The sequence below is a fragment of the Thamnophis elegans genome, chromosome 9, assembly GCF_009769535.1.
Source record: "Thamnophis elegans isolate rThaEle1 chromosome 9, rThaEle1.pri, whole genome shotgun sequence".
NCBI classification, from domain to species: domain Eukaryota; kingdom Metazoa; phylum Chordata; class Lepidosauria; order Squamata; family Colubridae; genus Thamnophis; species Thamnophis elegans.
Window position 1 is genome coordinate 74,196,611 of NC_045549.1, and position 27,526 is coordinate 74,224,136.

At 43.9% G+C, this 27,526-nt stretch overlaps 1 protein-coding gene across 1 annotated transcript in view; it reads left to right on the plus strand.

Moving 5' to 3' along the window:
• The window catches only part of SLC30A9 (solute carrier family 30 member 9), a 31,565-nt gene extending 17,085 nt beyond the window's left edge, over positions 1-14,480 (plus strand). The window contains exons 10-18 of the mRNA XM_032224572.1: positions 502-557; positions 2,591-2,726; positions 3,412-3,451; positions 5,043-5,114; positions 6,020-6,127; positions 8,495-8,660; positions 9,960-10,089; positions 11,149-11,262; positions 13,299-14,480. Of these exons, the coding sequence (XP_032080463.1) occupies positions 502-557; positions 2,591-2,726; positions 3,412-3,451; positions 5,043-5,114; positions 6,020-6,127; positions 8,495-8,660; positions 9,960-10,089; positions 11,149-11,262; positions 13,299-13,343 (867 nt within the window). The 3' untranslated portion in view covers positions 13,344-14,480. The remainder of the gene's footprint in view (positions 1-501; positions 558-2,590; positions 2,727-3,411; positions 3,452-5,042; positions 5,115-6,019; positions 6,128-8,494; positions 8,661-9,959; positions 10,090-11,148; positions 11,263-13,298) is intronic.
• The last annotated feature ends 13,046 nt before the right edge of the window (positions 14,481-27,526 follow it).

Consider the following 27,526-nt stretch of genomic DNA (forward strand, 5'->3'; position numbering starts at 1 on the left):
GTTTTACGACTTTTCTTACAGTTGTTAAGTGAATGACTGCCGTTGATACATCAGTAACCCGGTTGTTAAGTGAATCTGGGTTCCCCATCGACTTTGCTTGTCTGAAGGTCGCAAAAGCGGATCTTGTGACCTTGCGACATAGCAACAGCCATAAGTATGAACCCGTTGCCAATCGTCTGAATTCTGAAACCACGACCATTGGGATGCTGCAAAGGCCGTAACTGTGAAAAACGGCCGTAAGTCACTTTTTTTCAGTCCTGTTGTAACTTTGAATGGTGACTAAATGAAATGTTGTAAGTTGAGGACTACCTGTACCTAAATTATTAAAGTTATTAAAGCATTTCCACGATGGAAAAAAATTGATAAGACTTTAATGCAAGGTGAAACCTTCTAAAATTAAATAATCGAATTGTCCCATTTTTGTTGGCGACGAACTGAAATTCAAGATGCTGAATCACATGGGGGTCTCTCTCCCCCCTTCCCCCCCCTCCCCACATACAGGCCTTGCTCGCGTTGGGGATTAGCCAGTCGGTGAGGATACCTGACGAAAGCCACCCGTAAGGATTTTGAACCCTTTTCTTTTTCCTCTTGTTCTGAAATTTTCTGTTTTGTTCGAAAGAAAAAAACAACAACAATTGCCCATATCTTTTCTTCTGTTTTGGACATTTTAGCCGAAGCTCAGATTCAGTGAAATACCGTATTTTCCAGAGTATAAGATGCTCCGAAGTATAAGACGCATCTAGCTTTTGGGTAGGAAAACAAGAAAAAATAATTCTGCCTCCCAGCAATTTGCCTCCTTGCAGCAAACAGCCTGTTTCAGTTTCATCTTCGGCACAGCCTGATTAGCACAAGCAGCTGATTGTTGGTTGGATCAGCCTCCCAACTATCAGCTGTTTCAGGCTGCAGGGATTGCCATTGCCTATTGCCGCCTTGGCGCGCCCTATTTTCGGCCTCAGCGTCCCATTTTTGGCCTCCGCAGACCCCATTTTCCGCCTATTCCAGGCGGCGGGGATCGGAATGGGTGGAAAATGGGGTGTGCAGAGGACAAAAATGGGGCGCCCCGAGTCGGCAATAGGCTATGGCAATCCCTGAAGTCTGAAACAGCTGATGGTCGGGAGGCCGATCCAACCGACAATCAGCTGCTTGTGCCAATCAGGCTGTGCTGAAGCTGAAATAGGCCGTTTGCTGTTTGCTGCAAGGAGGCAAATTGCTGGGAGGCAGAATCAGAATTTTTTTCCTTGTGCTAATCAGGCTGTGCTGAAACTGAAACTGGCCGTTCGCTGTTTGCTGCAAGGAGGCAAATTGCTGGGGCTGGCGGAGCTACAGTCAGTATATAAGGCACACTCAAATTTTCACCCTCTTTTAGGGGGGGGTGCGTCTTATACTCCAAAAATACTGTAACTTAACAGTTTGGGAAAATAAAGTTGAGAGTTCTTGGTGCTTTAAGACAATCCCTGGCATAATTTCTTATTCTTGACAGTTTTCAGCCCCATAGACCTCAGCTAAAGGCCACATGTCTTAAAGCCGTCAGAAGTTGAGAAATATCAATATGTGGCAAGCACCCACTTCTCCTTATGATTGTTCTCCTTACAATCATAGTTACTTTTTTAAAATGTCTGTGGAGATCTTTAGTCATCTGGTCATAGTTGAGGTAGAAGAAGGAGACATTTCGCTTCTCGTCCAAAAGAAGCTTCATCGGTTCTTGCAGGATGGGGAGGGCAGGATGGAAGGATGATTTGGAAGGGGGGATTTTGGAAGGATCGTATTTCTTTGCAGTTAGTATTCTTCCTGACAGCTTTTGAGGAACTTGGGGGTTTATCTGTGCCCTCAGGGTCCCCCATATCAGAGTGCAAATGGGGGTGGAACTAATCCTTGGATGAGAATTGAAATTATTTCTTCTTCTCCTCCTCCTTCCTCCTCTTCTTCCTCCTCTTCTCCTTCTTCTTCCTTCTCCTCTTCTTCTTATTCCTCTTCTTCTTCCTGTTCTCCTCCCCTCCTCCTTCCTTCCCTCCTCCTCCTCCTTCCTCTTCTTCTTCTCCTCCTCCCCTCTCCTTTTTCTTCTCTTCTTCTCCTCCTCCTTCCTTCTCCTCCCCCTCCTCCTCCCCTTCTTCTTCCTCCTCTTCCTCCTCCTCCTTCTCACCCTCACCCTCATCCTGATTTAAGATAAAACAGGATTAGGGAAATTGCTGGGTGTAAAATTGCATTAATAAGGAGCAAAATGCATATGAGCTGCGGTGGCGCATTGGTTACAATGCAGAATTGCAGGCTGTCTCTGCCCACTGCCAGCAGTTCGAACCTGACCGGCTCAAGGTCGACTCAGCCTTCCATCCTTCTGAGGTCGTTAAAACGAGGACCCGGATTGTTTGTGGAGCGCAAGAGGCCGACTCTGTAAAAAGCTTGGCGAGTTAAATGCTATTGCTTTTTTTATTATTGCATTTCCTTCATCTGAATTGGCTTTTGACGGGGTACCCCTCGTTCACTCCAAATTTATTTCCAAACTCGTTATCACTTGTGCTGCCTTCCGCTCTCTGACATTTCCGTTTTCCCTTTGCTAATCACAGTGATGGTTTCCCTCCTCCTCTCCTTCCAGGTATGGCTTCACAAACATGCGCTACATCGCCTCCCTGATTAGCGGCGTTGGCATTTTCATGATGGGGGCCGGTCTCTCGTGGTATCACGGGATTATAGGGTTACTCAATCCTCAGCCGATAGAATCCCTTCTTTGGGTACGTTTGCCTTGAAACATTGTTTTAGCTGGATGTCTATGGAGAATTGTCAAAAGAAAATAAGACCCTGTCTTATTTTTGGGGAAAACACAGTAGACAGACAACAGACACATAGATAGAGATAGATGACAGGTAGATGATAGAGAAATAGATGATAGATAGATTAGACGGACACACCCATTCAAATGATAATGAGGATACGATATGGATGGATGGATAGATGAACAGACAGACAGACATTCAAATGATAATGAGAGATGATAGGATAGGCAGACAAGCCGATGAACAAACACATTCATTCATTCATTCATTTGCAGTCCAAATCAAGCCACCATAGAACGAGGAAACCTTTCTTGCTCTATTACAATATTTGGGGGAATAATTATTACTTTAAGATGGAGAGCAGAGTGTCTCTTTAAAATCTAAAGACATCTAAAGTTTAGATGACTGAAGCTTACTGACCACAATGCAAAAATATTTAGAAAGGATTTGATCTCATCTCAAGATACAGATAGTTATTGGTATGGCTTATTTCAGATTATTGTTATTATTTTAATTATTGTTGTATTGTTCTTGTTCTTGTTCTTCTTGTTCTTGTTCTTGTTTTTGTTCTTCTTCTTATTATTATTATTATTATTATTCTAAATTAATTTCTCTTTTTCTTTCTCCTATCTGTTTCTTTCAGGCTTACTGTATTTTAGCAGGCTCTTTGGTGTCGGAAGGAGGTACGTTACCTAACAGACAAAAATGTTGAACCTTACAAGCATGCAATAGTTTTTTAAACAAATTAAGTCCTTTACGGATGTGAGCTTTCTAATCTGTCAGAATACTGTTCTGTAATACCTACAAATTAAAAAAAAAAACAATATTAAAAAGATTACACAGTATCGGACTATATTCCCGTTATCTCTTACATGATCACTTTTCTCGCAAGCTGGTTGATTATTGACTTAATTGCCAACTATCGCCACCCTAATTAGCAATTTAAAAATAAACACACACACAACAGGCACGGTATAAATACCACACCCCAAACAGCCCTTTGCTAAGAGAGAAGTTCCTGTTCTGACCGAGGCTTCCCCAAAAAGCCCGAGGCAGAGTCCTGGTCCCAACAAACCCCCTTTTATTAAACAAATATGAATTCCTCCAATTCACCTTCAGCCAATGCCTGGCAAACAGTCTTTCAAAGGTGGATTTATGACCACAGACCTTATCTAGCTTGGAAAGCTGCCATGGGAATATTTTCCCAAATGAGGTGCTGTGCAAGGAAAGACTTTGGCACAGAGTCTCTGAGATTCAGGGACAAATCTTCACACTCCTGAAACCAATCTGACGACCGAACGAATTGTTTCCTGCAAAAGCCCCCTCCCCTTTCGGTCTTCCTTTTATGTCCTATGGGAGGGGCCAATCCCCTTCCACCTGTGGCTTTACTCCCAAGTCGACCCTGATTTCTGAGCTGTTCTTTTCTTCTGGCAGCTCTGCGCATGCGCACACTGGGAACAGGCTCCAGCTGTTCTTCTGACTCACTGCTGTCTAGCTCTGAAGGCAGCTGAGAACTGCCAGATGGTCCTGGCCCCCTCTCTGCCTCCAACCCTTGTCTGAGCCTCCCCCAGACTCCACGACTGGCCCATGCTTCTCCCCAACCTCCTCACTGTCCAACTCTGCTGCCAGCTCCGTTGGCGACCAGACCATTCCCTGAAAATGAGCTCCGGCAGAAATCCTTGAAAGACTAAATCTCTGGTGACCAACTCAGATTGGATCCTGGTTAATTATCAGTTGGCCAGAAAGAGACCCCAGTGGATTTCTAGAAAAGAAAGAGCTGAAGGTGTGAAGGAAGTCCATGAAAGCTCAGGAATTTCAGTATCTCTCAGGGCCCCAAAGCTTTGCCATCCCGGATTTTATGTTCAGTTGGTTCTGGCTTGTGAGATCATCTGAACTGACCCCCTTTTCCCCCCAGGTTTTAAGCTGTGAGGGAAATCATTCGGGAAGCCAAAATGGAATTGGCCGATTAGAGAAATCCCAAATCTTTAAGTGCCACCAGAGGGAAAAACGATACCGAGGAAAATCCTTAGAATTCTTCGTTTTTCTTTTAGTTGTTAAACTTTTACGCCTCCCATCTCACTGATCCCAGCGACTCTGGGCGGCTTACAATGCAAACACAATATTGAAATTGTTTCACGGTTCCCGTCTCATTTTCAAGTGATAGCTTTTCTAGATTCTTTTACCAAAAAATTAAAAGAGCTGCGTAGGTGGGACTGGGAGACGGTTTTTCCCATCGTCTTGTTTAATGAAATAATTGTGTTGATCCTGTTGCAGCTACTCTCCTGGTAGCCATCAACGAAATCCGAAGGAGCGCTCGAAGCAAAGGACTTACCTTCTATCAGTATGGTAGGTAGATTTTAATACTCCAGGAATTGGCTCAGCCACATTCTTTTTTTTAAAATGCGCTTTAATAACTCTTAGAGGGACATGATGGCTCAGGGGCTAAGACGCTGAGCTTGTCGATCAGAAAGGTTGGCAGGTTCGGTGGTTCGAATCCCTAGGAGTGAGCTCCCGTGGCTTGTCCCAGCTTCTGCCAACCTAGCAGTTCGAAAGCACGTAAAAATGCAAGTAGAAAAATAGGAACCACCTTTGGTGGGAAGGGAACATTGTTCCGTGCGCCTTCGGCGTTGAGTCATGGCGGCCACATGACCACAGAGACGTCTTCTGACAACGCTGGCTCTTCGGCTTTGAAATAGAGATGAGCGCTGCCCCCTAGAGTCAGGAACGACTAGCACATATATGCAAGAAGAACCTTTCCCTTTATAATAACTTAATAATTTAGGTATAGGTAGTCCTCAAGTTACAATGGTTTATTTAGTAACTGTCCAAATTGCGACTAAGGGCCATTTTCCGCAGTTGCAACCTTTGTAGCACCCCCCTGCCTCTGTGATCAAAATTCAGATGCGCTTGGCAGCTGGTTCATACTTACGACCGTTGCTCACGTCGCCCCCTTTTGCAACCTTCCGACGAGCAGTTTCAACGGGAGAGCCCCGATTCACTGAACACCTGCCTTGCTAATTTTATCAGCTGCAGGGATTCACTTAACAACGGTGGCAAGAAAGGTCGTAAAAACGGGGGCAGAACTCAGCTTCACAAATAGGTTTCAATAAGCAACAAAAAATTTGGGCTCAATTGTGGTCGAGGACTAGCTGTATCGCAAAGAAGGAAAGGATTAGGATGACAGTTAAAATCTATTTGTATACCACCTCTCTGGAATTGTATCGGTGTGCTAATTTCTTTTTAATGTTCAGTTATTCAGGCGTGTGATCCCAGCACAAACGTTGTGCTGTTAGAAGACACGGCGGCAGTTCTTGGCGTGACGCTAGCTGCTACCTGTATGGGGCTGACTTCCCTAACAGGTGAGAGCCCTTGTGTTATGTGAAGAGCGATAGGCAAAAGCCAGGCGGGATTTTCTTATATGGTGGTAAAGCGGGAATAATTTTCTAAAGTTAGCAGAATCAATTATACTTTCTGTTTTATACTAGCCGATAATCCTGGTGTTTCCTGGGTATTTATTTATAGGGGGAAATTGACCAAACATAATTTCTAATGTTGGATTTTCCCCCTTACCAGAGGGAGCCCCCTTGTGGAAGTACTGTGAAGCCATTCCCATGGCAACTCCACTGCACTGCACAGTAGAAGACATTTTATGGCAGTACAGTAGAATCATTTTAAGGCACAACAGGCTGTATATTAACAGAACACACACCCCAAGGGGTGTTAGGGGTGTGTTACCACCACAGTATTTGTTTCCAGAGAGTAAGTCATCTGTGTACCAAGTTTGGTTGAAATTGCTCAAGGCGTTACAGAATTATGCTGGAACACAAACACACACACACACACACAGACACACACACACACACAGAGCTGTTTTTTAATATATAGATTTAGTGAGAAAGAGTTTATACAGGATTAAAAGCTACAGAAACATAAGGAAAATATTAAAAGAAAGAAAAAGGTATTAAAAAGGGGGGGGGATGAGAAACACTGGAAATCCAGGAAAGAAGAAAACAGGAGAAAGAAAAAGACAAATATTTAGAAGAACTTACTTCTGATCTTCTTTGCAGCAGTCACAAATATGACTATCGCCTCCCAAATAATTAACAACCCTTTTTAATTAGTAAATCCAGAATTTACATATGCGTGATAAATCCACCCACATTCTCAGTAGTGTTTCGAGCGTCACAAAGCGGATTCCCTCCCTTGCTTAATCCAGTCTAGTCAGACAGCTGAATAAATAGAATATAGAATTCTTTATTGGCCATGTGTGATTGGACACACACACACACACACAAGGAATGTGTCTCCAGTGCAGAAGCTCTTGATGTACATACAAGCAACAAAATGATAAATCATGATCATAATCATAAAATGCAATCACCATAAATTATTAGATGCAACAGTCACTGATCGTCATAGGATACTAAACAAGAGCAATCCGCATAAATCACAATAGGACACTAAACAAGAGCAATCGGCATAAATCACAATAGGACACTAAACAAGAGCAATCCGCATAAATCATGAGATACAACCAGAAGTTATAGTTGTGAGAATCTAAGGACATAAGTAATAAGAGAGATGAGGAGGATAATAAGTAATGCAGTCCTACTAGGTGAATATTGGATAGAAAAGAAAATAAGAAATAGAAAATAGAAAAGAAATAGGGAATAGAAATAGAAATAATAGAATTGAATAGGGAATGAATAGAATAGAATTAGAATCAAATAGGGAATAGAATAAGGAATGGAAATAGAAATAATAGAATAGGGAATGAATAGAATAGAATTAGAATCAAATAGGGAATAGAAAAGAAATAGGGAATAGAAAAGAAATAGGGAATAGAATAGAATAGCAATAGAAAGAATACAATAGAAATAGAAAGAATAGAACAGAATAGGGAATGAATAGAAGAATTAGAATCAAATAGGCAATAGAAAAGAAATAGGGAATAAAATAGGGAATAGAAATAGAAATAATAGAATTGAATAGAGAATGAATAGAATAGAATTAGAATCAAATAGGGAATAGAAAAGAAATAGGGAATAGAATAGGGAATAGAAATAGAAATAATAGAATTGAATAGGGAATGAATAGAATAGAATTAGAATCAAATAGGGAATAGAATAGAAATAGAAAGAATAGAATAGAATAGGGAATGAATAGAATAGAATTAGAATCAAATAGGGAATAGAAAAGAAATAGCTGATAGAATAGAATAGAATAGAAATAAAAGCATAGCATAGCATAGAATAGAATAACAGAGTTGGAAGGGACCTTGGAGGTCTTCTAGTCCAGCCCCCTGCTTAGGCAGGAAACCCTGCACAACTTCAGGCAAAGGTGGTTTGACACGTCAGGTCATAAGACAGTGTTGTGAGAATGTGTTGTATAACAGAGTGATTTTACGGGCAGGAGGGCCTTGTGTTTGTTTGCCTGGCTGTTTTTCCGTGCAATTCCCTACAGCAGCATCTCGGGAGAAACTGAAAACAGTTAGTGTCCGGGATGTGAGGGATTTAATAAATAATAAATCAACGCATTCCTCCTTAAAACGGCACACTCTTTAAGCCGGTGTCACTTCCCCACCCTGGATAGGCTTTTTTTTTTTTTTTTTAAGGAAGAACCCGAGATGCCGTCGCTTGCATCTCCCAACAGAAGGATGCGAAAACAGAACGTCCACTTGTGATATTCATCGGATGACTTTTCCCCCCTTCTTCTTCTTCTTCTAGGCAACCCCTACTATGACAGTCTGGGTTCTCTGGGCGTGGGCACTCTGCTGGGAGTTGTCTCGGCATTCCTCATCTACACTAACACAGAAGCCCTCCTGGGCAGATCCATCCAGCCCGACCGTCTTCAGAAGTTGACCGAGTTATTGGAATGTGATGCTGTTGTGCGGTAAGAGACCTGTGTGACCCCAATTGGCTCTAATAGACCAGAAATAGAAGATTGGAGCAGGGCGTTGAAAATGTGGAAGGGAGATTACTAAGAAAATCTTCCCTCACCCAGGGTTGATCGGTGTGTGTGGGGGAACCTTGGTGCTCTCTGAGCTGATCTGTTTTCTCGCAGGTGTTTCAAGACCCAACTAGGTCACATCATCAGTGCTAGAAGGGAGTAGGATTTGCTCTTTGTTTATGTACTTGCCCAGTCAGTCAGTGTGTATGGGATGGTTCCTGGATTAGGCTATTGTTTATTATTTGTTTGATTTGGTAGTTCCTTTAATTGAGGCATTGCTTACTTCTCGATCGTTGGTCTAGCATTAATTTTGTTATTAAGCTCATCTGGGTGTTGATTCTTGGCGAGGAGGTATTGGTTTCCTTTTTTACTTGGCAAATCCCACTCCTTCCTAGCACGGATTACCTCCCACAGACCCATTAGATCTCACAGGGTTGGCCTCCTCCGGGTGCCATCTACCAGCCAATGCCACCTGGCTATTACCCGGGGGAGGGCCTTCTCTGTGGCAGCTCCGGCCCTCTGGAATGAACTCCCCGCAGGGATTCGGACCCTCACCTCTCTCCAGGCCTTCCGAAAAGCCGTCAAAACCTGGCTTTGCCAGCAGGCCTGGGGGTGATGAGTTCCCTCCCCTCTCGACATGTATGGTTGTGCGACTGTTGTCTACTTTTATTATTTGTATTTTGTCTTTTATGTTCCCCCTTTTTTCCCCCCTTGAATTGTTCGCTGCCATGAGTCCTCCCGGAGAAGGGCGGCATACAAATAATAAAACACAAATACAAATACGGATGACGTTACCTAGCTGGGTCGCGAAACATCTGCAAGAAAACCACCTAGCCCAGAGAGCATCAAGGAGGAGCCGAGGTGGCGCAGTGGTTAGGGTACAGTACTGCAGGCCACTTCAGCTGACTGCTATCTGCAGTTCGGCGGTTCAAATCTCACCGGTTCAAGGTTGACTCAGCCTTCCATCCTTCCGAGGTGGGTGAAATGAGGACCCGGATTGTTGTTGGGGGCGATATGCTGACTCTGTAAACCGCTTAGAGAGGGCGGAAAGCCCTATGAAGCGGTATATAAGTCTAACTGCTATTGCTATTGCTACTGCTATCAAGGGCTTCACGGAAGGGAACCTTGAAGAGGAAGACGGGAGAAATCTCCTCCTGCCAATGTTTTCTAATTTTTTGGGAGTTAAAAACTCCTAATGGCCGGTTGTTGTTGTTTTTTTCCACTTCCTCCTATTTACCTTAGAGCGATCCATGACGTCAAAGCTACAGATATGGGGATGAACAAAGTGAGATTCAAAGCAGAGGTGGACTTCGATGGGCGGGTGGTCACTCGCTCCTACCTGGAAAAACAAGACATTGAGCAACTGCTACAAGTACGTTAAGGCAACGCCTTGCTTCCCACAAAACCTGGTCTCCTTCAGGTGCAGTTACTGTATCTTGGCACTTGGCTCAGCACAGGGCCGGGGGGGGGGGGGGGAAATACCTGGGCTTCCAAATGTTAATTCTGCAGATTAAGCGTCTCAATGGCATTCCCCCCCCCTCCGATTTGTATGTAGGCACGCCAGCCTACCATCAGTTTTTTAAAATATTCACTTTGGTAAGCTCAGGTGAGAGAAAGCCTGGGATGTAACTTAAAGAGGGAAGAAATGAAAAAGATATTTGTCAGAAGATAATTTTTCCTTCCTTCCTTCCTCCCTCCTTCCTTTCTTTGTTTCTTTCCTTCTTTCTTTCCTTTCCTTTCTTCCCTCTTTTTTCTTTCTTTCCTTCCTTCTTTCTTTTCTTTCTTTCCTCCTTTCTTTTTTCTTTCCTCCCTCCCTTCCTCCTTTCTTTGTTTCTCTTTCTTTCCTTCTTTCTTCTTTCCTTCCTTCTTTCCTTTCTTTCCTCCTTTTCTTTTTTCTTTCTTTCCTTCCTTCCTTTTTCCCTCCCTCCTTTCTTTGTTTCTTTCCTTCCTTCCTTTCTTTCCTCTTTTTCTTTCTTTCCCTCCTTTCTTTTTTCCTCCCTCCTTTCTTTGTTTCTTTGTTTCTTTCCTTTCTTCCCTCCTTTTCTTTTTTCTTTCTTTCCTTTCTTTTTTCCTCCCTCCTTTCTTTGTTTCTTTGTTTCTTTCCTTTCTTCCCTCCTTTTCTTTTTTCTTTCTTTCTTTCTTTCCTTCCTTTCTTTTTTCCTCCCTCCTTTCTTTGTTGCTTTGTTTCTTTCCTTTCTTCCCTCCTTTTCTTTTTTCTTTCTTTCCTTTCCTTTTCTTTCCTCCCTCCTTTCTTTTTTCTTCCCTCCCTCCCTCCCTCCCTCCCTCCCTCCTTTCTTTGTTTCTTTCATTCTTTCTTTCATTCTTTCTTTCTTTCCTTTCTTCCCTCTTTTTTCTTTCTTTCTTTCCTTCCTTCCTTCTTTATTCTTCCTTCCTTCCTTCCCTCCCTTTTATGTTTTTAATTTGATGGCAGGAGATCCAGCAGGTGAAAACTCTTGAAGATTTAGAGGCGTTTATGCTTAAACACGGGGAAAACATCATTGACACCTTGGGGGCAGAAGTGGATCGGCTTGAAAAAGACCTCAAGGTAAGTAGTAGCAGCTGGCCGGTCAAACAGTTGTACAAGTGAATAAAATGTTAAATTTGATAGTCACGTTGGACTGGGGAACATGCCTCTGGGGCTCTAAGAAGACAGCAAGCGTCTTTTGGGAGAAGAAACATTTGTGTTCCGTTTCCTTTAATTGGTGTTCAGCTTTGAACTAGTTTGCTTTGCCTTGACTCCTGTGGACAATTATCTTGCGTAGTTCCTGCAACACAGCACAAAGGATATGGCTCTTCTGACCCAGCTCCCCAAACACCGCAAAACCTCTGAAGGGAACTCAAAAAATCCTTTATTAGGAGCGCCGGCAGCCCCGGCAAAGTTTCTCTCTCACCGCAGACTAACAGTAGCTGACTGGCAGGGAGATGAATAGTTGTTTGCCTCATCTACTCATCTCCGCCCCCTGCCTTTCATCCCCAGAGCTAGAGTGGGGATTCACTAGCAGTGGTGGCTCTTCTGTCCCAAGGACCGGCCCATAGATTTCCACTGCTCTCCTCTCCTCTGCCACATCTATTCATCTCTGCCCCCTGCCTTTTATCCCCAGAGTTATAGTGGGGCTTCGCTAGCAGCGGTGGCTCTTCCATCCCAAGGACCGGCCCATAGATTTCCACTGCTCTCCTCTCCTCTGCCACATCTATTCATCTCTGCCCCCTGCCTTTTATCCCCAGAGCTAGGATGGGGCTTCGCTAGCAGTGATGGCTCTTCTGTCCCAAGGACCGACCCATAGATTTCCACTGCTCTCCTCTCCTCTGCCTTCTGTGCATCTGCGCGCCAGGCACTGGACTCAGCCACCTCCAGACCTGGGGCTGTTGACTCTCCCATCTGAGGGCTGAGGCTCTCTCACCACAGGCTAACAAGTCAATCTGGCAGGGAGATAAATAGTTCTCTTGCCACAGCTGTTCATCTCCACCCCCTGCCTTTGATCCCCAGAGCTACAGTGGGGGCTTCACTAGCAAGAGCCGAGGTGGCGCAGTGGTTAAACGCGGCACTGCAGGCTACTTCAGCTGACTGCAGTTCTGCAGTTCGGCGGTTCAAATCTCACCGGCTCAAGGTTGACTCAGCCTTCCATCCTTCCGAGGTGGGTGAAATGAGGACCCGGATTGTTGTTGGGGGCGACATGCTGACTCTGTAAACCGCTTAGAGAGGGCTGAAAGCCCCATGAAGCGGTATATAAGTCTAACTGCTATTGCTATTGCTATTCTGTCCCGGCCAGATTCACTTAACAACTGGGATTACGAACTTCAACAGCTGCAGGGATTCACTTAGCAGCTGTGGCAAAGGGTCAAAAAAGGGGGGGTCAAAACTCACTTAACAGTCGTCTCGCTTAGCAACAGAAATTTTGGGCTTGGTTGTTGTTGTAAATTGAGGACATCTTGTACAGCATAAATTGGGCATGGATTATGTGCGCTCCCGCGAAATCCTTGGAGGAAGATGAAGGGATGAATAATAAAAAGTGTTTGTATGTGTGTATTCTCTCTCTCTCCCTCTCTCTCTCCCTCTTTTTCTCTCTACACACACACACACACACACACACACACACACACACAGAGGTAGTCCTCGACATGACTACAATTGAGCCCAAAATTTCTCTGTTAAGTGAGACATTTGTAAACTGACTTTTGCCCCAAATTTAAACACCTTTTCTGCCTCAGTTGTTAAGTGAATCCCTGCAGCTGATAGGCTAAGTCACCCGGTTGTTAAGTGAATCTGGCTTCCCCCTTGACTTCGCTTGCGAGAAGGTCGCAAAAGGGGATCACGTGATCCGGAGAACTTGCAACCCATCATATATGTGAGTCGGTTGCCAAACATCTGAATTTTAATCAACTGACAAAGGGGGATGGCTGGGAAGGGCGTAATTGTGAAAAATGGTCATAAGTCACTTTTTCCGGTCATTAAGTGAACTGTTGTAAGTCAAGGACTGTGTGTGTGTGTGTGTGTGTGTGTGTGTGTGTGTTGAAAACTTCAGTAATAATAATGTGCCATCTTCTTTTTAAGCCAAGTAAAGACAATTAATTCCATTTCAGAAACTGAATCCTGAAGTACGGCATGTCGATTTGGAAATATTGTAGTCTTCGTATGGAATCCATTTCTTCAGATCTCTTTTTTTTTGCGGGTGGGGGGAATCAGCTTCTTGGAGGACGGAGCCACCCGCTACAACTTCGGAGATCTCCAACCATTTCAAGTTCCCTGATTTTCATGCCGATTTTAACCTCCATCGGCGATCGGCTTTCTTTAAAACCGGCTACTTAGAGCTGCTTTTACTGCCTTTTGACGTGGATCCGTAGAACATTTGCAACTAGACACTTTAAATAAGTTATTTACATGTCTGTTTCGGGGTGGGGGTGGGGGTGGGAGAGAGAACCCTCTATATTTTACAGCCCTCTTTCAAGTATTTTTAATCTGGTTTTGCAGAATCATCCCCGTTTGAAGACTGCGTTTCTCCTAGGCTCAATTTGAGGAATTCTAGTTTTGTAGTCTTTTATCTGCTATTTCTTTTTTTTCCTTCTCTGAATTTTGGTGTCTGCAGGATTCCCCATTTTAGTTCTCCCTCTAGATGGTTTGAGATGATCACTTCCAACCTCTGGCTCAGTGTTACGACCTTGTAGCTTACTCCTAGCAAACTCTCTAGCTTTGAACCACAAGAGTTGGACAAATTTGGGGAGATTTCCCCCTCCTAACCGTGTACATAAAAGCGGCAGGTTTTGGAATCCTGGCCCGAGCGGTGCTTAAGATACCAGCCCGTGAGATAATTAAACGGGTGGGTTAAAGATTTGGAAGGTTTTTAATCTCATCTTCCAGCTGTTGACTTTGCGCAATCAAAAGGCCAAACCCGAAAATCGCTTGTTAATCATTTGGCTTTGTTCTAAAAATCTCCATTGTGTTGTTTTCCTTTGTGCAACGATGGATATTATTAATATTTTTGCGGGAGACTCCAGAAGGAACATCGGGAGGAACTTTCCAGATGTTCAGACTTGTCCCTTGTCCTCCAAGCACGGTGGACTTCAAGGCTTTCCCAGACAAGCATGAGAATTGTAATGGAGCACATCTGGAGGGAGGTTTTTCTCATGGAAAATGGGTCATGAATGCTGGCTCCTCACTGCTCTTCTCAAACCAATGTATTTGTTTGAGTACCCCGTTTCCCCAAAAATAAGGCCTCCCCGGATAATAAGCCCAACATGCGCTAAAATAAGCTCTCCTCCCGAAAATAAGCCCTCCCCAAAAATATTTCAACACAGCAGCAGCCATGAGGTGACCACGCTCACCGCCTCCTGCACCTCAAAAATAATAAGACTTCCCCCAAAATAAGGCCAATTTCGCTTATTTTGAGAATCAAAAGAAATTAAGACCCTGTCTTATTTTCGGGGAAACACACGGTCGCATCTTAAAAGTAATTCCTGATAACTTAAAATACGTTCGATTTTGATTTTTTAAATTAAAATCGTACTAAGATGACCCCCAAACCGCACCTTAAGGAACGGCTTGGCTCCCATCCGGAATGTTGAATGTATTGAGAATTGGTTGAGTTTGCAATCAATGGCAGATGGAGGCCGAGGGTAGGAAATTTCTCTTCCCGGGGAATAATCAGGACGTTACTGACCAATGTAGCAGCTGTTTAGGTTCCCCCTCTGAAGAAGGAGGAGAGAAGGGATGCCTGGGCATTACATGTGGTGCGCTGGGGCAGCTTGGAAGAATTTTGAGATCCAAACCGCTAATGCTTAAGCTGGGGCAGATCATGCGCTAATTGGCTTTGAAAGGCTTCCCCCCCCCCCTCTATAAATAGAAAGTCAGGATGTCTGTGGAGATTCCCAGTCCTCCATCCAGGTCATGGTTATCCCAAAGGAGTTTTACAATGCGATACAACACAATAGCAGAGTTGGAAGGGACCTTGGAGGTCTTCTAGTCCAACCCCCTGCCTAGGCAGGGAACCCTTTTTTTTCCTAAGAGGCAACTGGACTTTCTGGTTTTTCTTTAAAACCTTTCGCTTCTCCTCCAAGAAGCTTCTTCAGCTCCGACTGGACAATGGGGATTGAAAGGATTTATATTCCTTGCAGACAGCTGGTCAATTGAATTGAATTTATTAGGTTTCTATGCCGCCCAATCCCGAAGGACTCCGGGCGGCTTACAGAATAAAAAGAAATTAAAAGAACTTAAAAACAATAGGACACACAAAGTTAAAAAAGGAACACAACAAACACCCGATCAGAAGGCCTGCCGGAAAAGCCAGGTTTTAATGGCTTTGCGAAAGGCCATGAGAGTGGGGAGGGCCCGGATCTCAGGGGGCAGCTCATTCCATATGGCCGGAGCGGCAACAGAGAAGGCCCTACTCCTAGGCGCTGCCAGCCGGCATTGTCCCGCTGAAGGCACCCGGAGAAGGCCCATCCTGTGCGATCTTATTGGACTTTTAGAGGGTTGTTGAGGCCACTTGGAGGTTTATCTGTGTCCGCAGGTCATGGGCTGTGTCAGATTTTATCTTTTGCTTCTCATCCAAGAAGCTTCTTCAGCTCTGACTGGATAGTGGGGAATGGAAGGATTGATCCTCCTTGCAGACAGCTGGTCATTTGCATCCTTTGAGAGCGTCGTTGAGGCCTCTTGGAGGTTTGTCTGCCTCCTCAGGGTCACCTGAGTGGTGCAAATGGGTGTGGACTCCACAACACAAGTCCTTTCAGCAGTTCCAAGAAGGCTCCACGTCCATTTGCACCACTCAGGTGACCCTGAGGAGGCAGACAAACCTCCAAGTGGCCTCAGCGGCTCTCCAAAAGGATGCAAATGACCAGCTGTCTGCAAGGAGTAGAAATCCTTCCATTCCCCACCATCCAGTTGGAGCTGAAGAAGCTCCTCGGAATGAGAAGCGAAACGTCTTCCAAGAAAGAATCCAGTTGCCTCTTGAAGAAAAAAAGGAAAAACGCCTTTGGCACGTGTGCTCTGAAGCGAAACGCATAGAGATGGCGGTTTACACATCCATTCCCAAGAGCCAAGGTGGCGCAGTGGTTAAATGCAGCACTGCAGGCTACTTCAGCTGACTGCAGTTCTGCAGTTCGGCTGTTCAAATCTCACCGGCTCAAGGTTGACTCAGCCTTCCATCCTTCCGAGGTGGGTAAAATGAGGACCCGGATTGTTGGGGGGCAATATACTGACTCTGTAAACTGCTTAGAGAGGGCTGAAAGCCCTATGAAGCGGTATATAACTGCTATTGCTATTGCTATTCCCACTAGTGTGAGACTTGAGATACGATCCAGCCACCTTATCATGGCGAGGTTGGTATCTTGCCTGCAGCATCGGAGCCACAAAACGTACTCCCAGAAGGAAACCGCAATCAGAGGGCCGTAGCCGTGCACAATAACACAAAAATGCACAATAACAACAACTGGGGCACCACCCTGTCATCCAAGCCCCAATGGCAAGCTTGCAAAAAGACGCCTCAATCTCTGTATGCACTTTATCAACGTATTGGGAGCTTCTCTTGGAAAACTTTGGCCCGAAGCAAAGATCTTTAAAAATATAATTCGGAAAATGGGGGGGGGGGGGTTGGCGGCAAGTACATTTGAATACGCAGACCTGAATTTTGAACCCTGTTTAAAAACCCGTGGCACAAATTATGTGTGGCGACCCAAAAAATGTGCCGGGTCGGTTTGTAGTATGGAAAAAGAAAAAAAATAATAATCACTTCCTGCGTTAGTAGCGTTTTGATCTTTCTATGCATGATGGAATGTGTAATGATGCTATTTTATTTCATTTTATTTTTTTAAGTTTCAGGAAAACGGCTGTACATAATGTAATTAGCGTCTACCGATAAACCTTGTTCTGTACATTTAGAACCAAAGGCGTCTCTCCTTGTTTTCGGTCTTCGTGCGGGAAATTTCGAGCTGAAGCCGGGTTCCCACACAACTCTTAAGCGTCCTTCTTTTAAACTTTGGTTTAAAAGGAAATTTAGACTTTCTCCCGTGTGGGCGGCCCATGGAGATATTCAGGAAGGAGAGAAGCAACCTTGAACGAAGGAGAAATTTCCTGAGAGTGAGAACAATGAATCAATGGAAGAGAAGTTGCCTCCAGAAGTTGTGAATGCCCCAACACTGGAAGTTTTTAAGATGTTGGATAACCATTTGTCTGAAATGGTGTAGGGTTCCCTGCCTAAGCAGGGGGTTGGACTAGAAGACCTCCAAGGTCCCTTCCAACTTAGCAAAGTCTGTTAATCATCTCTGCCTCGCAGTTTGATCTTCTATGGATTTTCTGCAGGACACGAGGCTTGATTTTGAGAGTAATCTTAGGCATTATATCCAGGAAAATTAAATAAATCCCTGATCTATGTACTCACCAAGGGATCCACAAAATTATAAGGACAAGCAAGTCCTTATGGGTGTTTAGCTAAAACAGGATATGAGGACTTAATGTTAATGGAGGATTTTACAAATAAGTAAATGAAATGCCGGCATGTGGTTATGTATTGAATCTTGGTATACTTAAAGATGAAGGATGTTTAAATAACTCTAGTCAAATAAAAGTAGAGGTATGATGATGTTAATATAGTAAATATTTGAGTTAAGATATTTGAATTAATATGAACTATATTTGATGACGGTGGAAGAGATGCACAAAAGCTTTTCGTAACCAGCTGATATACTTTCTACAATATATGTTTGTTTTGAAAATAAATAAATAAATAAAAATTGTTTTTTAAAAAAAGGACAAGCAAGGGCAAGGCCAGATCTGATCAGTAGAGTTAGAATCGAATAGGAATAGAATATGGAAAGAAGAGAACAGAATAAGGAATAGAATAGAGTGAAAAGAATAGAACAATATAATAGAATAAGGAATAGAATAGAAAAGGGAGGAGGAGGAGGGAGGAATAGAATAGAACATTGAAAGAAGGGAACAGAATAAAGGGAAGGGAATATAGAAGGAATAGAACAGAATGAATTTCCGTTACTGGAATAGAATAGAATTGGAAGGGATCTTGGAGGTCTTCTAGTCCAACCCCCTGCTTAGGCAGGAAACCTGATACCGTTTCAGACAAATGGTTATCCAAAAAAACTTCCAGTGTTGGAGCATTCACAACTTCTGGAGGCAAGTTGTCCCACCCATCTTTTTCGGACATGCAGTGGTTAGCCTCCTCTCCCAGCCCACCCTCTCGTCCCCCCAGTTGTGTTATTTTTCCAAGCACAGCAGGCTGCTACTCCTTGCTTAATCAAAAGTTCAGTTTAACACAAGGACTCACAAGACACACAATTCGTAAGCAAACATACCAGACGACCGGCAGTGTTAAAACTTTTTTTTTTATTGTGCATTGTTATGCAGCAGAACAAATGGATTGAAAGCATATATACTTCACCACCATCACCCAAAGTATTAAATCCTAGTAACAAAAAAAATCTCCTTAGGATTAAAAAATAGCATTGTGTTTTTCTAAAAAAATGTTTACTTCCCGGGGGGGAAAAAAAAAGATTTCGCTTGGTGTCATTTCAAAAAAACAATTCACATATGCTATATAGAAATTTTCACCCAAACACAACTAGGCTATATTACATTGTTCACTTTGTACAGCATCAAGTGGTTTCTTTTTTTTGTGTGTGTGTGTCTATCCCTAAGTTGTGATATACCGGTACCTTATTTAACACCAGACAAAATTCTTAATATAATCAACGTACACTTGGTAAACAATAAAAAAATATCCGAAGAGATGAATTCTAGGCTAGCCACAAATATATATATTTCCCCTCCTAGAAAAATGGAAGGAAGTCACGTTGGCACTGGTGTGTGCATTGCAACGATACAGCTACAAAAAACGTGAGGAAGATTTTGTGATCAAGAGTGAGTAAGGCAGTGGATTTCTTCCTAAAAGGACACTGAAATCATAGACTAGATTCCATTGCAGTTGGTCGCTGATCCATTGAGATCCTGCCATTAAGCAAACCAGGGTTCTCTCGGGGGATTTAAATCCTCTTTGGGATTTAGACAGACAGTCCTCGACTTACAACCACAAACGAGCCCCAAAATTTACCGTTGCCGAGTGAGAAATGGGCTGAGTTGAGTTTTGCCCCGTTTTACGACTTTCCTTGCCGCCGTTGTTAAGTGAATCACTGCAGGTGATAAACGACAATTGTTAAGTGAATCTGGCTTCCCCCCCCCCTCCCTCCATCGACTTTACTCGTCGGAAAAGTGGGAATCCCGTGATCCTGGGACGCTGCAACTGTCGTAAGTGTGAGTCAGCTGTCAAAGATCCGAATGTAAATCACCTGATGAGCCTGGGGGGGATGGGACGCTGCGATGGTCGTAAGTGTGAGAAGTGGTCGTCAGTCACTTCAGTGCGGTTGCAACTTTTGAATGGTCACTAAGCGAAGTGTCGTAAATCGAGGACTGCCTGTACTTTGTGCTTTAGGGAACTGATTGCAATGCCTTAGGAGTTGCCCAAGGAGTAAAAAAGAGAGCGGCTGCCTCTCTTTGCCCCTTTGAGGTAAAAGGTTCAAACTTGAACTATCGGGGACACCGAAAGACACGAGGAGAAGCGAGGGGCTCCCCCAGGGGGACCCCCTTCGGCTGAGGCCTCTGCCCAGCTCTTCTCCCAAGGCCAGGAGGGAAGGAGACCCTCGGCCACGGGGGCTCCAGGCCTTGGGACTGGGGGGATTTTCTAACTTCCAGACTTCCCCCAGCCAGCCCCAAGTCCTGAAAGGGACAAGATTCGCCCCCTTACCCTTCCTTTCCTTTCTTTTCTTTCCTTTCCTTTTCCTCCCTCCCTTCCCTTGGTTCTCTTCCCTTCCCTTCCTTTCCTACCTTCCCTTCCCTTCCTATTTTTCCTTCCCTTCCTCTTTTCTTCCTCCCCTTCCTTCCCTTCTCTTCCCTATTTTTTCTTTCCTTTCTCTTTTCTTTCCTTCCTTCCCTTCCTATTTTTCCTTCTCTTCCCTTCCTCTTTTCTTCCTTCCCTTTCTTCCCCTTTCTTCCCTATTTTTTCTTTCCTTTCTCTTTTCTTTCCTTCCTTCCCTTCCTATTTTTCTTTCTCTTCCCTTCCTCTATTCTTCCTTCCCTTTCATCCCTTTTCTTCCCTATTTTTCTTTCCTTTCTCTTTCCTTTCCTTCCTTCCCTTCCTATTTTTCTTTCTCTTCCCTTCCTCTATTCTTCCTTCCCTTTCATCCCTTTTCTTCCCTATTTTTCTTTCCTTTCTCTTTTCTTTCCTTCCTTCCCTTCCCTTCCCTTCCTATTTTTTCTTCTCTTCCCTTCCTCTTTTCTTCCTTTCCTTCCTTCCCTTCCCTATTTTTTCTTTCCTTCCCTTTCCTTCCTTCCCTTCCTCTTTTCTTCCTTCCCTTTCATCCCTTCTCTTCCCTATTTTTTCTTTCCTTTCTCTTTTCTTTCCTTCCTTCCCTTCCCTTCCTATTTTTCCTTCTCTCCCCTTCCTCTTCCTTCCTTCCCTTCCCTATTTTTTTTCTTTTCTTCCTTCCTTCCCTCCCTTCCTTTTCCTTCCTTCCTTCCTCTTTTCTTCCTTCCCTTCCCTTTCTTCTCTTCCCTTCCCGATTTTTTCTTTCCTTTCCTTCCTTTCCCTTTCGTTCCCTCCCTCCCTTCCAATTCATATGCCCTCTAAAACCTGTAGCTTTGGGAAGCAATCAGGAGTTTACACCTTGGTGTAGCAGAGACTTTACACCAGACAAACCAGCCGTATGGCACCTAGCCCAAAGAATGTTGGGGGAAACTACGAAAGAAGAATTCATATTTTTAAGCGTTAACCATTAGATCAGTCTCTGGTACTGTGTTTGTAGAGAGCTAAAATAAGCGGATTGCCAGATGCAAACACCAATGGCTTTTCACTACCAAGTTTTGAAACGGTATTCATTTTATTTTATTGTATTGTATATAGACAATGTATACAATATATTGTCTATATACAATGTTTGTACTGAAAAGCATTTCATTTTTACTGCAACAAAGCCAAAAGTGTCAAACATTTGGGAACCCAGATAAGCTTTGTTATATTTCATGAGATTCCATATATATTTTTTTCTCATAGTAGTTCTTCAGCATTTAGCAATTTTATCATCTTCTTTCAAAGACCCCCATAATCCCTTGCAGGGGTGGAGTCTGGGCAACTGAATGGAGCTAGCAGAGTGTTTTCCTGGCCGACTGCTCTACCTGTCGCCAATGCGGAGTTTTGTTCAGCAGAGCTATTCTCATTGCGCCCAGAGAGAGAAATATCTGCCTCTCCCTAGGATCGAACTCACCGTCTCCTGATTGTGAGGCGAGAGCTCCACCTCTAGGCCACCACCATCATTTAGCAATTTTATATGCAATGTAAAATACATAACGCGGCTATTTTGTTCAAACTTTATAGCTTCTATAATACCAGAATTCCAATGAGGATGTAAAAGTTACTGTAGTATTGTCTCCCTAATGCCATACTTGACAATATTAGAAAACCCATCTTCCATACTGGAAAGTATCTCCCATTTCCAGGAAGAGACGAAAAAGGGCCTAATTTTTTCCGCCTCTTTGCTCAAACCAAGATGGAGGCATGATAGTAGATAAGAACTCCGATGTAATGGTCAGTTTTACCTTTCCTTATCTGTGGTGCCTAGAAATAACCTTTAGTCCCTTCAACTTGTTTATACCCTGTTTCCCTGAAAATAAGACCTCCCCGGATAATAAGCCCAATCGGGCTGTTGAGTGCATGCGCTAAAAATAAACCATCCCCCCTAAAAATAAGCCCTCCCCCAAAATACTGCAACACAGCAGCAGCCGTGAGGTGACGACGCTCGCCGCCTCCTGCACCTCAAAAATGATAAGAGCTCCCCCAAAATAAGGCCAGGCGCTTATTTCGGTGTGTGTGTGTGTGTGTGTGTAAAAAAAGAAAATAAGACCCTGTCTTATTTTCGGGGAAACACAGTAATGGTTGGTGCAAGTCTAGAATCTATAGACCCAAGATATCTAACCTTGGCTACTTTATGAGCTGTGGACTTCAACTCCCAGAATTCCAAACTATTTCTGGCTGGGGAATTCTGGGAGTTGAAGTCAACAGCTCCTAAAGTGGCCAAGGTTGGACATCTTGCTGTAAATACAAGGTGCTCTATCCCCATTGTACTTTAGAACGCATCGTCGGCAGCGGTGGCATTTACATAAGTTTGCCACAGGTTCGCAAATGTGTGCACAAACGCATGCGGGCTCGTGCAGGCAGAGTGCACGCATGCATGTGGTGTCCAAAACAAGGCCACATAGGACGTTTGGGAGCCAAGGCGGGTGGCCAGGCCCACTTGCTGCGACCGGTTAGGGCGAACCGGCCCGAACCGGCTGAATATTACCTCAGATCGTTGGAACCGAGAAGAGGGATCGAAGGAAAAGAGCCGCGATGGCGTTAGGAAATCTCATTTGGTATTGCTTTTAGTGAGGTCTTTCTCTACGAAGCTTTGATGTGCTGAATTCGAACGGCGGGTACTTTCTTCACACTACACACCAACACAGGAATCGCACGCAGGTTACACAAAAATGGTTCATACAATGACATTATACAGCGGAGCAATGTGTCCTATCAGACAACGTATTCACCAAAGGGATGGACAAGCCTCATCACAGGAAGGGTACACCACTAAAGAGGCCACGCCGTAAGAGAGGGATGTGGCATTTTGAGGTAATTTTGTCACACATACACACAACACGAAACAGCTAGAACAGACTTGCTACAGTTTGGGAAGAATAGACATTATTATTATTATTATTTTTAAATATACACGGGAGTTTCCGGTGGCTTTGAAATTCTACTGATTAGATTAGCAGATTAGATATAGGAACAGATGTTGGGGTGTGTGTCTGTGAAATCCTCAAATTATAGGAAGATGCCAAAAATGGACATTTGTTCCAAATAATGTTTGATGGCGCCGAGGATTAAAAAAATAATAATTAAGCTCTTTCTATTCCAATTGAATTGAAATGAAAATGAGTTGAGCATGGCCTTGCAATCAATCAGGCTCCTGACCTTAACCCTAACCTCTCTTTTCAATCAGAACAGAGCTGGAAGGGACCTTGGAGGTCCTCTAGTCCAACCCCCTGCTCAAGCAGGACGCCTTATACCATTTCCGCTCCTTTAGGAGTAAGATTATATTATTCAACAGGAGGATTGCACTGCAGAAATATCTTCCTTTTGGGATCATGCTCTTCCAATTTAAAAGAACAAAAAAACCCCCAAATCTTAAAGTAACTGTCTTAAAAGAAACAGATTTTTTTTTAAAAAAAGATATAACTTCAAGGAAAAACGAAGTTCAATTGCCTTTTGAAAAGAAATAAAGCATCTTTGGGACTTGCAGTTTAATATTTCAAATGTTAAATTCAGAATGGCCTTCCTTGGGGATGTTTTGACTGCCTTTTTTAAACTTTAATTCATAAAGATGATGTTTAAATCATCATCATCAGTTAATGACCCCCCATAATCCTGTGAGGGTGGGGTGAGCAACTGAATGGAGCTAGCTCTAACTAAAACCCAATGCTCGAACTGGATCAAGAAGCATTTCCAAATGTGCTTCTTCAAAGCATCTGTGGTAGGACTGAGTTTTTCAGTCCGTCAGTCTTAACGTAGTTTAAACGTCATCTTATTCATCCATATTTAGCACACATCACTGCAATGTCACAGATTTAAGAAATTAAGAATCCAAATAGGGTGATTGTGGAAAGAAAGAAAGAAAGAAAGAAAGAAAGAAAGAAAGAAAGAAAGAAAGAAAGAAAAAAGGAAAGAGAAAGAAAGGAAAGAAACAAAAGAAAAAAGAAAGAAAGGAAAAAGAAAGGAAGGAAATAAAAAAGGAAAGAAGAAAGGAAGGAAAGAGAAAGGAAGGAAAAGAAAGAAAAGAAAAAAGAAGAAAGTAAAGAGATAGAAAGGAAAGAAAGAAGAAAGAAAAGAAGGAAAGAGGAAAGGAAACAGAAAGAGAAAAGAAGGAAGGAAGGAAAAAGAAGAGAAAAGAAAAAGAAAAAAAGGAAAGAGAAAGGAAGGAAGGAAGGAAAGAAAAGAAAAAAGGAAAGAAATAGAAAGGAAGGAAGGAAGGAAAGAACATAAAAAGAAAGGAAAGAAAGAAGAAAGGAAGGAAAGAGAAAGGAAGGAAGTAAAGAAAGAAAAGAAAAAGAAAGGAAAGAGATAGAAAGAAAAGAAAGAAAAGAAGGAAAGAAGAAAGGAAACAGAAAGAGAAAAGAAGGAAGGAAAAAGAAGAGAAAAGAAAAAAAAGGAAAGAGAAAGGAAGGAAAGAAAGAAAAGAAAAAAGGAAAGAGAAAGGAAGGAAAGAAAGAAAAGAAAAAGAAAGGCAAGAAAGAAGAAAGGAAGGAAAGAGAAAGGAAGGAAGGAAAGAAAAGAAAAAAGGAAAAAATAGGAAGGAAGGAAAGAAAAAAGAGAAGAGGAAAGAAGAAAGAAATAAAAGAGAAAGGAAGTAAAAAAGAAAGGCAGAAAATGAAAGAGATAAAGAAAGAAAGGAAAGAAATAAAATAGGAAGGAAGGAGGGAAAGAAAAAGAAAGAAAGACAGAAGAAAGAAAAAGAGGTGACAAAGGGTTGGTTAAAAGTAAAATCATGATTGCATCTGATGAAATGAGAGAAAATCTTTCTTTTAACCTGGCTTTGATTGGCTAATGCTGGCCTATCAGAATGGGAGAATAATTTAAGCGCCTTCTCAAAAAAAAACCCCATAAACACAAATATGGATTACGGGCAACTCTCCAAACGAAGCGAATGAGATCCGTGCTGCTGTTTTGGATATTTCTCAGTTACAGAGAAATATTCATACAGGTTGCCTTCCACTTACGACCATTCGCTTAGTGACCATTCCGAGGTTACAATGGCACTGGGAAAAAAAGGGACTTTAGGGCCATTTTTCACACTTACGACCGTTGCAGTACCCACCCCCAAAAGCTTCCTGCCATCCAAATTGGCAACGGCCTCCTATTTATGATGCTTGCAGTCATAAATATGAGGCCTGCCATCGCCGTAAAGACGAGCATCTGATCATGTGACCATGGGGATGGTGCAAAGTTTGGTGGCATGAAAAACGGTCCTACAGCCCGCTTTTTCCCAGTGTCGTCGGTCACTAAATGAATGGCAAATCGAAGATTAGCTGTATTCCCTTCTTTGCTTGCAGGACGAGCATTTCAACAAGGCTTTTAACAATCTGGCGCAAATGACAATGCAACCACACCAGGGGTGGGTTGCGGCGGGTATTGCTGCCGCTTCGGTGCGCGCACAATTTTTGTTCCGCGCGCGTGCACAATTGTCCATAAATAGGTCTTAAAAACTGGGGGGAAAAACATGCCGACCGGAGAACTGGTTCAGAGGCGTGGTGGACCTGGGTCATTGCTGGTTCTGGCGACCCAGGCCGACAAATCACAACCGGTTCAGCCGAACCGGTCCGAACCTGTAGGACCCGATCTCCGAACCACAGTGATGGGAACGGCAGACCAGCATATCTGGCTGCAGGGGTCAACGTTTACGCACCGCCCTTGGACAAAACTCAATTTTCAACATGCTTTGGGTCCTTAATTCACATCAAAACAGAACACCGAACACCCAAACTCTCGTCTTTCGCTGGCGTCCCCCCGTGCGGATCGCCCTTCCTTCCCGCCGTCAGTCTCCGGAGCCGTCATGGATACCTCTGCCGAAGAGATCCTCGTGGCAACTATGTTGGTCAATCCCATCGTAGTATGAGTTCCCGTTGTGCAGGAATGTCCCCACTGCCCTGCCTTGGCGGGCGTGTCCCACGGCATCGCTGAAAACTTTGTTGATCTGTTCTTCGGAAGGCATCCACCAGTCCGGGTTAGAGGTGCAATGCATCCGTATGAATTCTGCGAAGAAATCAGCAGGTCAGCTGCGGTGGTATTAAACCCGTGGCTCTAGGACAACGTGCCACGGCCAACTGGCCACGGCCAACCTGCCAAAGTCAACTCATCGTAGGACAGCCTGACGCAGGGCGAGAATGACACTAATGTCAAAGAAAGTTTGGAATAGAACCATTAAAGAAAGGAGCGAAGCCAAAGGAGGGACAGAGCGAAATGGGAATGGCCAAAATTAAAATATATAGATTTAATTCACTTGAAATAATTAAATAGAATTGTCAAATTGTCCCAAGGCGAGTTGTGCTGCAGAAAGTTGGCCGGGCTGAGTTGGCGGCACCGATTTGGCTGTGGCCAGTTGTCCCATTCCATGAAGAAGTGAACTGGGCCAGTGGCAGAAGTATGGACAATGGGCATGCAAGATACCACCTACAATTTTGATTTTTCGTCGGCGGCCTTGCGGGGAAAGTAATCCTCAACCGTACCCAGAAATGGAGTAGATTTCGTAAGGCGGTTGAAACCGCCTGGATTGCCAAGCAAAATGGATTGTTGGTTGTTACTGTGCAACGCATGGAGCTCAGGGGCCCTGTTTTGGGCTGCGACAGACTCCCGCAGCCCTTTGCCAGCCCCTCTCCCCGAGGTCCATGTTCGCTGGCAGAGACACTGCGAGCCAATCCTTTGCGGTTTCCAGGCCGGCCCTGTGTTGTGGCCTTCTGGTGAGATAAGCTGCTAAATAACAATGTTGTGCCACACCAGGGGCCAGTGGAGCTGGCACCTGGCAGAGTCGGACAGTGGGGAGGTTGGGGAGGAACCTGGGCCAGTCCTGGAGTCTGGGGAAGGCTCTGATGAGGGCTCTGTATCAGAGGCAGAGAGGGGGCCAGGGCTGTATGCCAGTTATCAGCTGCCTTTGGAGTTGGAGATCAGTGGGGCAGAGGAACAGCTGGAGCCTGTTCCCAGTGTGCGCATGTGCAGTGTCGCCAGACAAAGGGAGCAGCTAAGGAACAAGGGTCTACTTGGGAGTAATGGCACAAGTGGATGGTGAATGGCCCCTCCCATAGGGAACAAAAGAGGAGCGAAAGGGGAGTGGAGTTTGCAGGAGACAATTAGTTCATTCCAAGTATTGCAGCGTCTGAAAGATCTCGGCCTGGCTACTCTCCAAGCCTGATAAATGTCAGCAATTGTGAGCTATCTTGAAAGACTGTGGGAGAGGGAAGACTTTGCTGGAGAGGAATTCCCTGTAAATTAAATAAAAGGGGTTTATCGGTACGAGGACTCGGCTTCGTGCTGCTTGGGAACCCTAGGTCAGAGCACCCTGTGGGCCAGATCTAAGCACCCTGGGAGCTGGATCCGGTCTGTGGGCCTTGAGTTTGACACCCCTGATCTACACGGATGCTTTGTGCATTATTTAAAAAAAAAGTTTTTAAAAAGTTTAATAACATTTGTATGCCGCCCAATCCCGTAGGACTCCGGGCGGCTGACAAT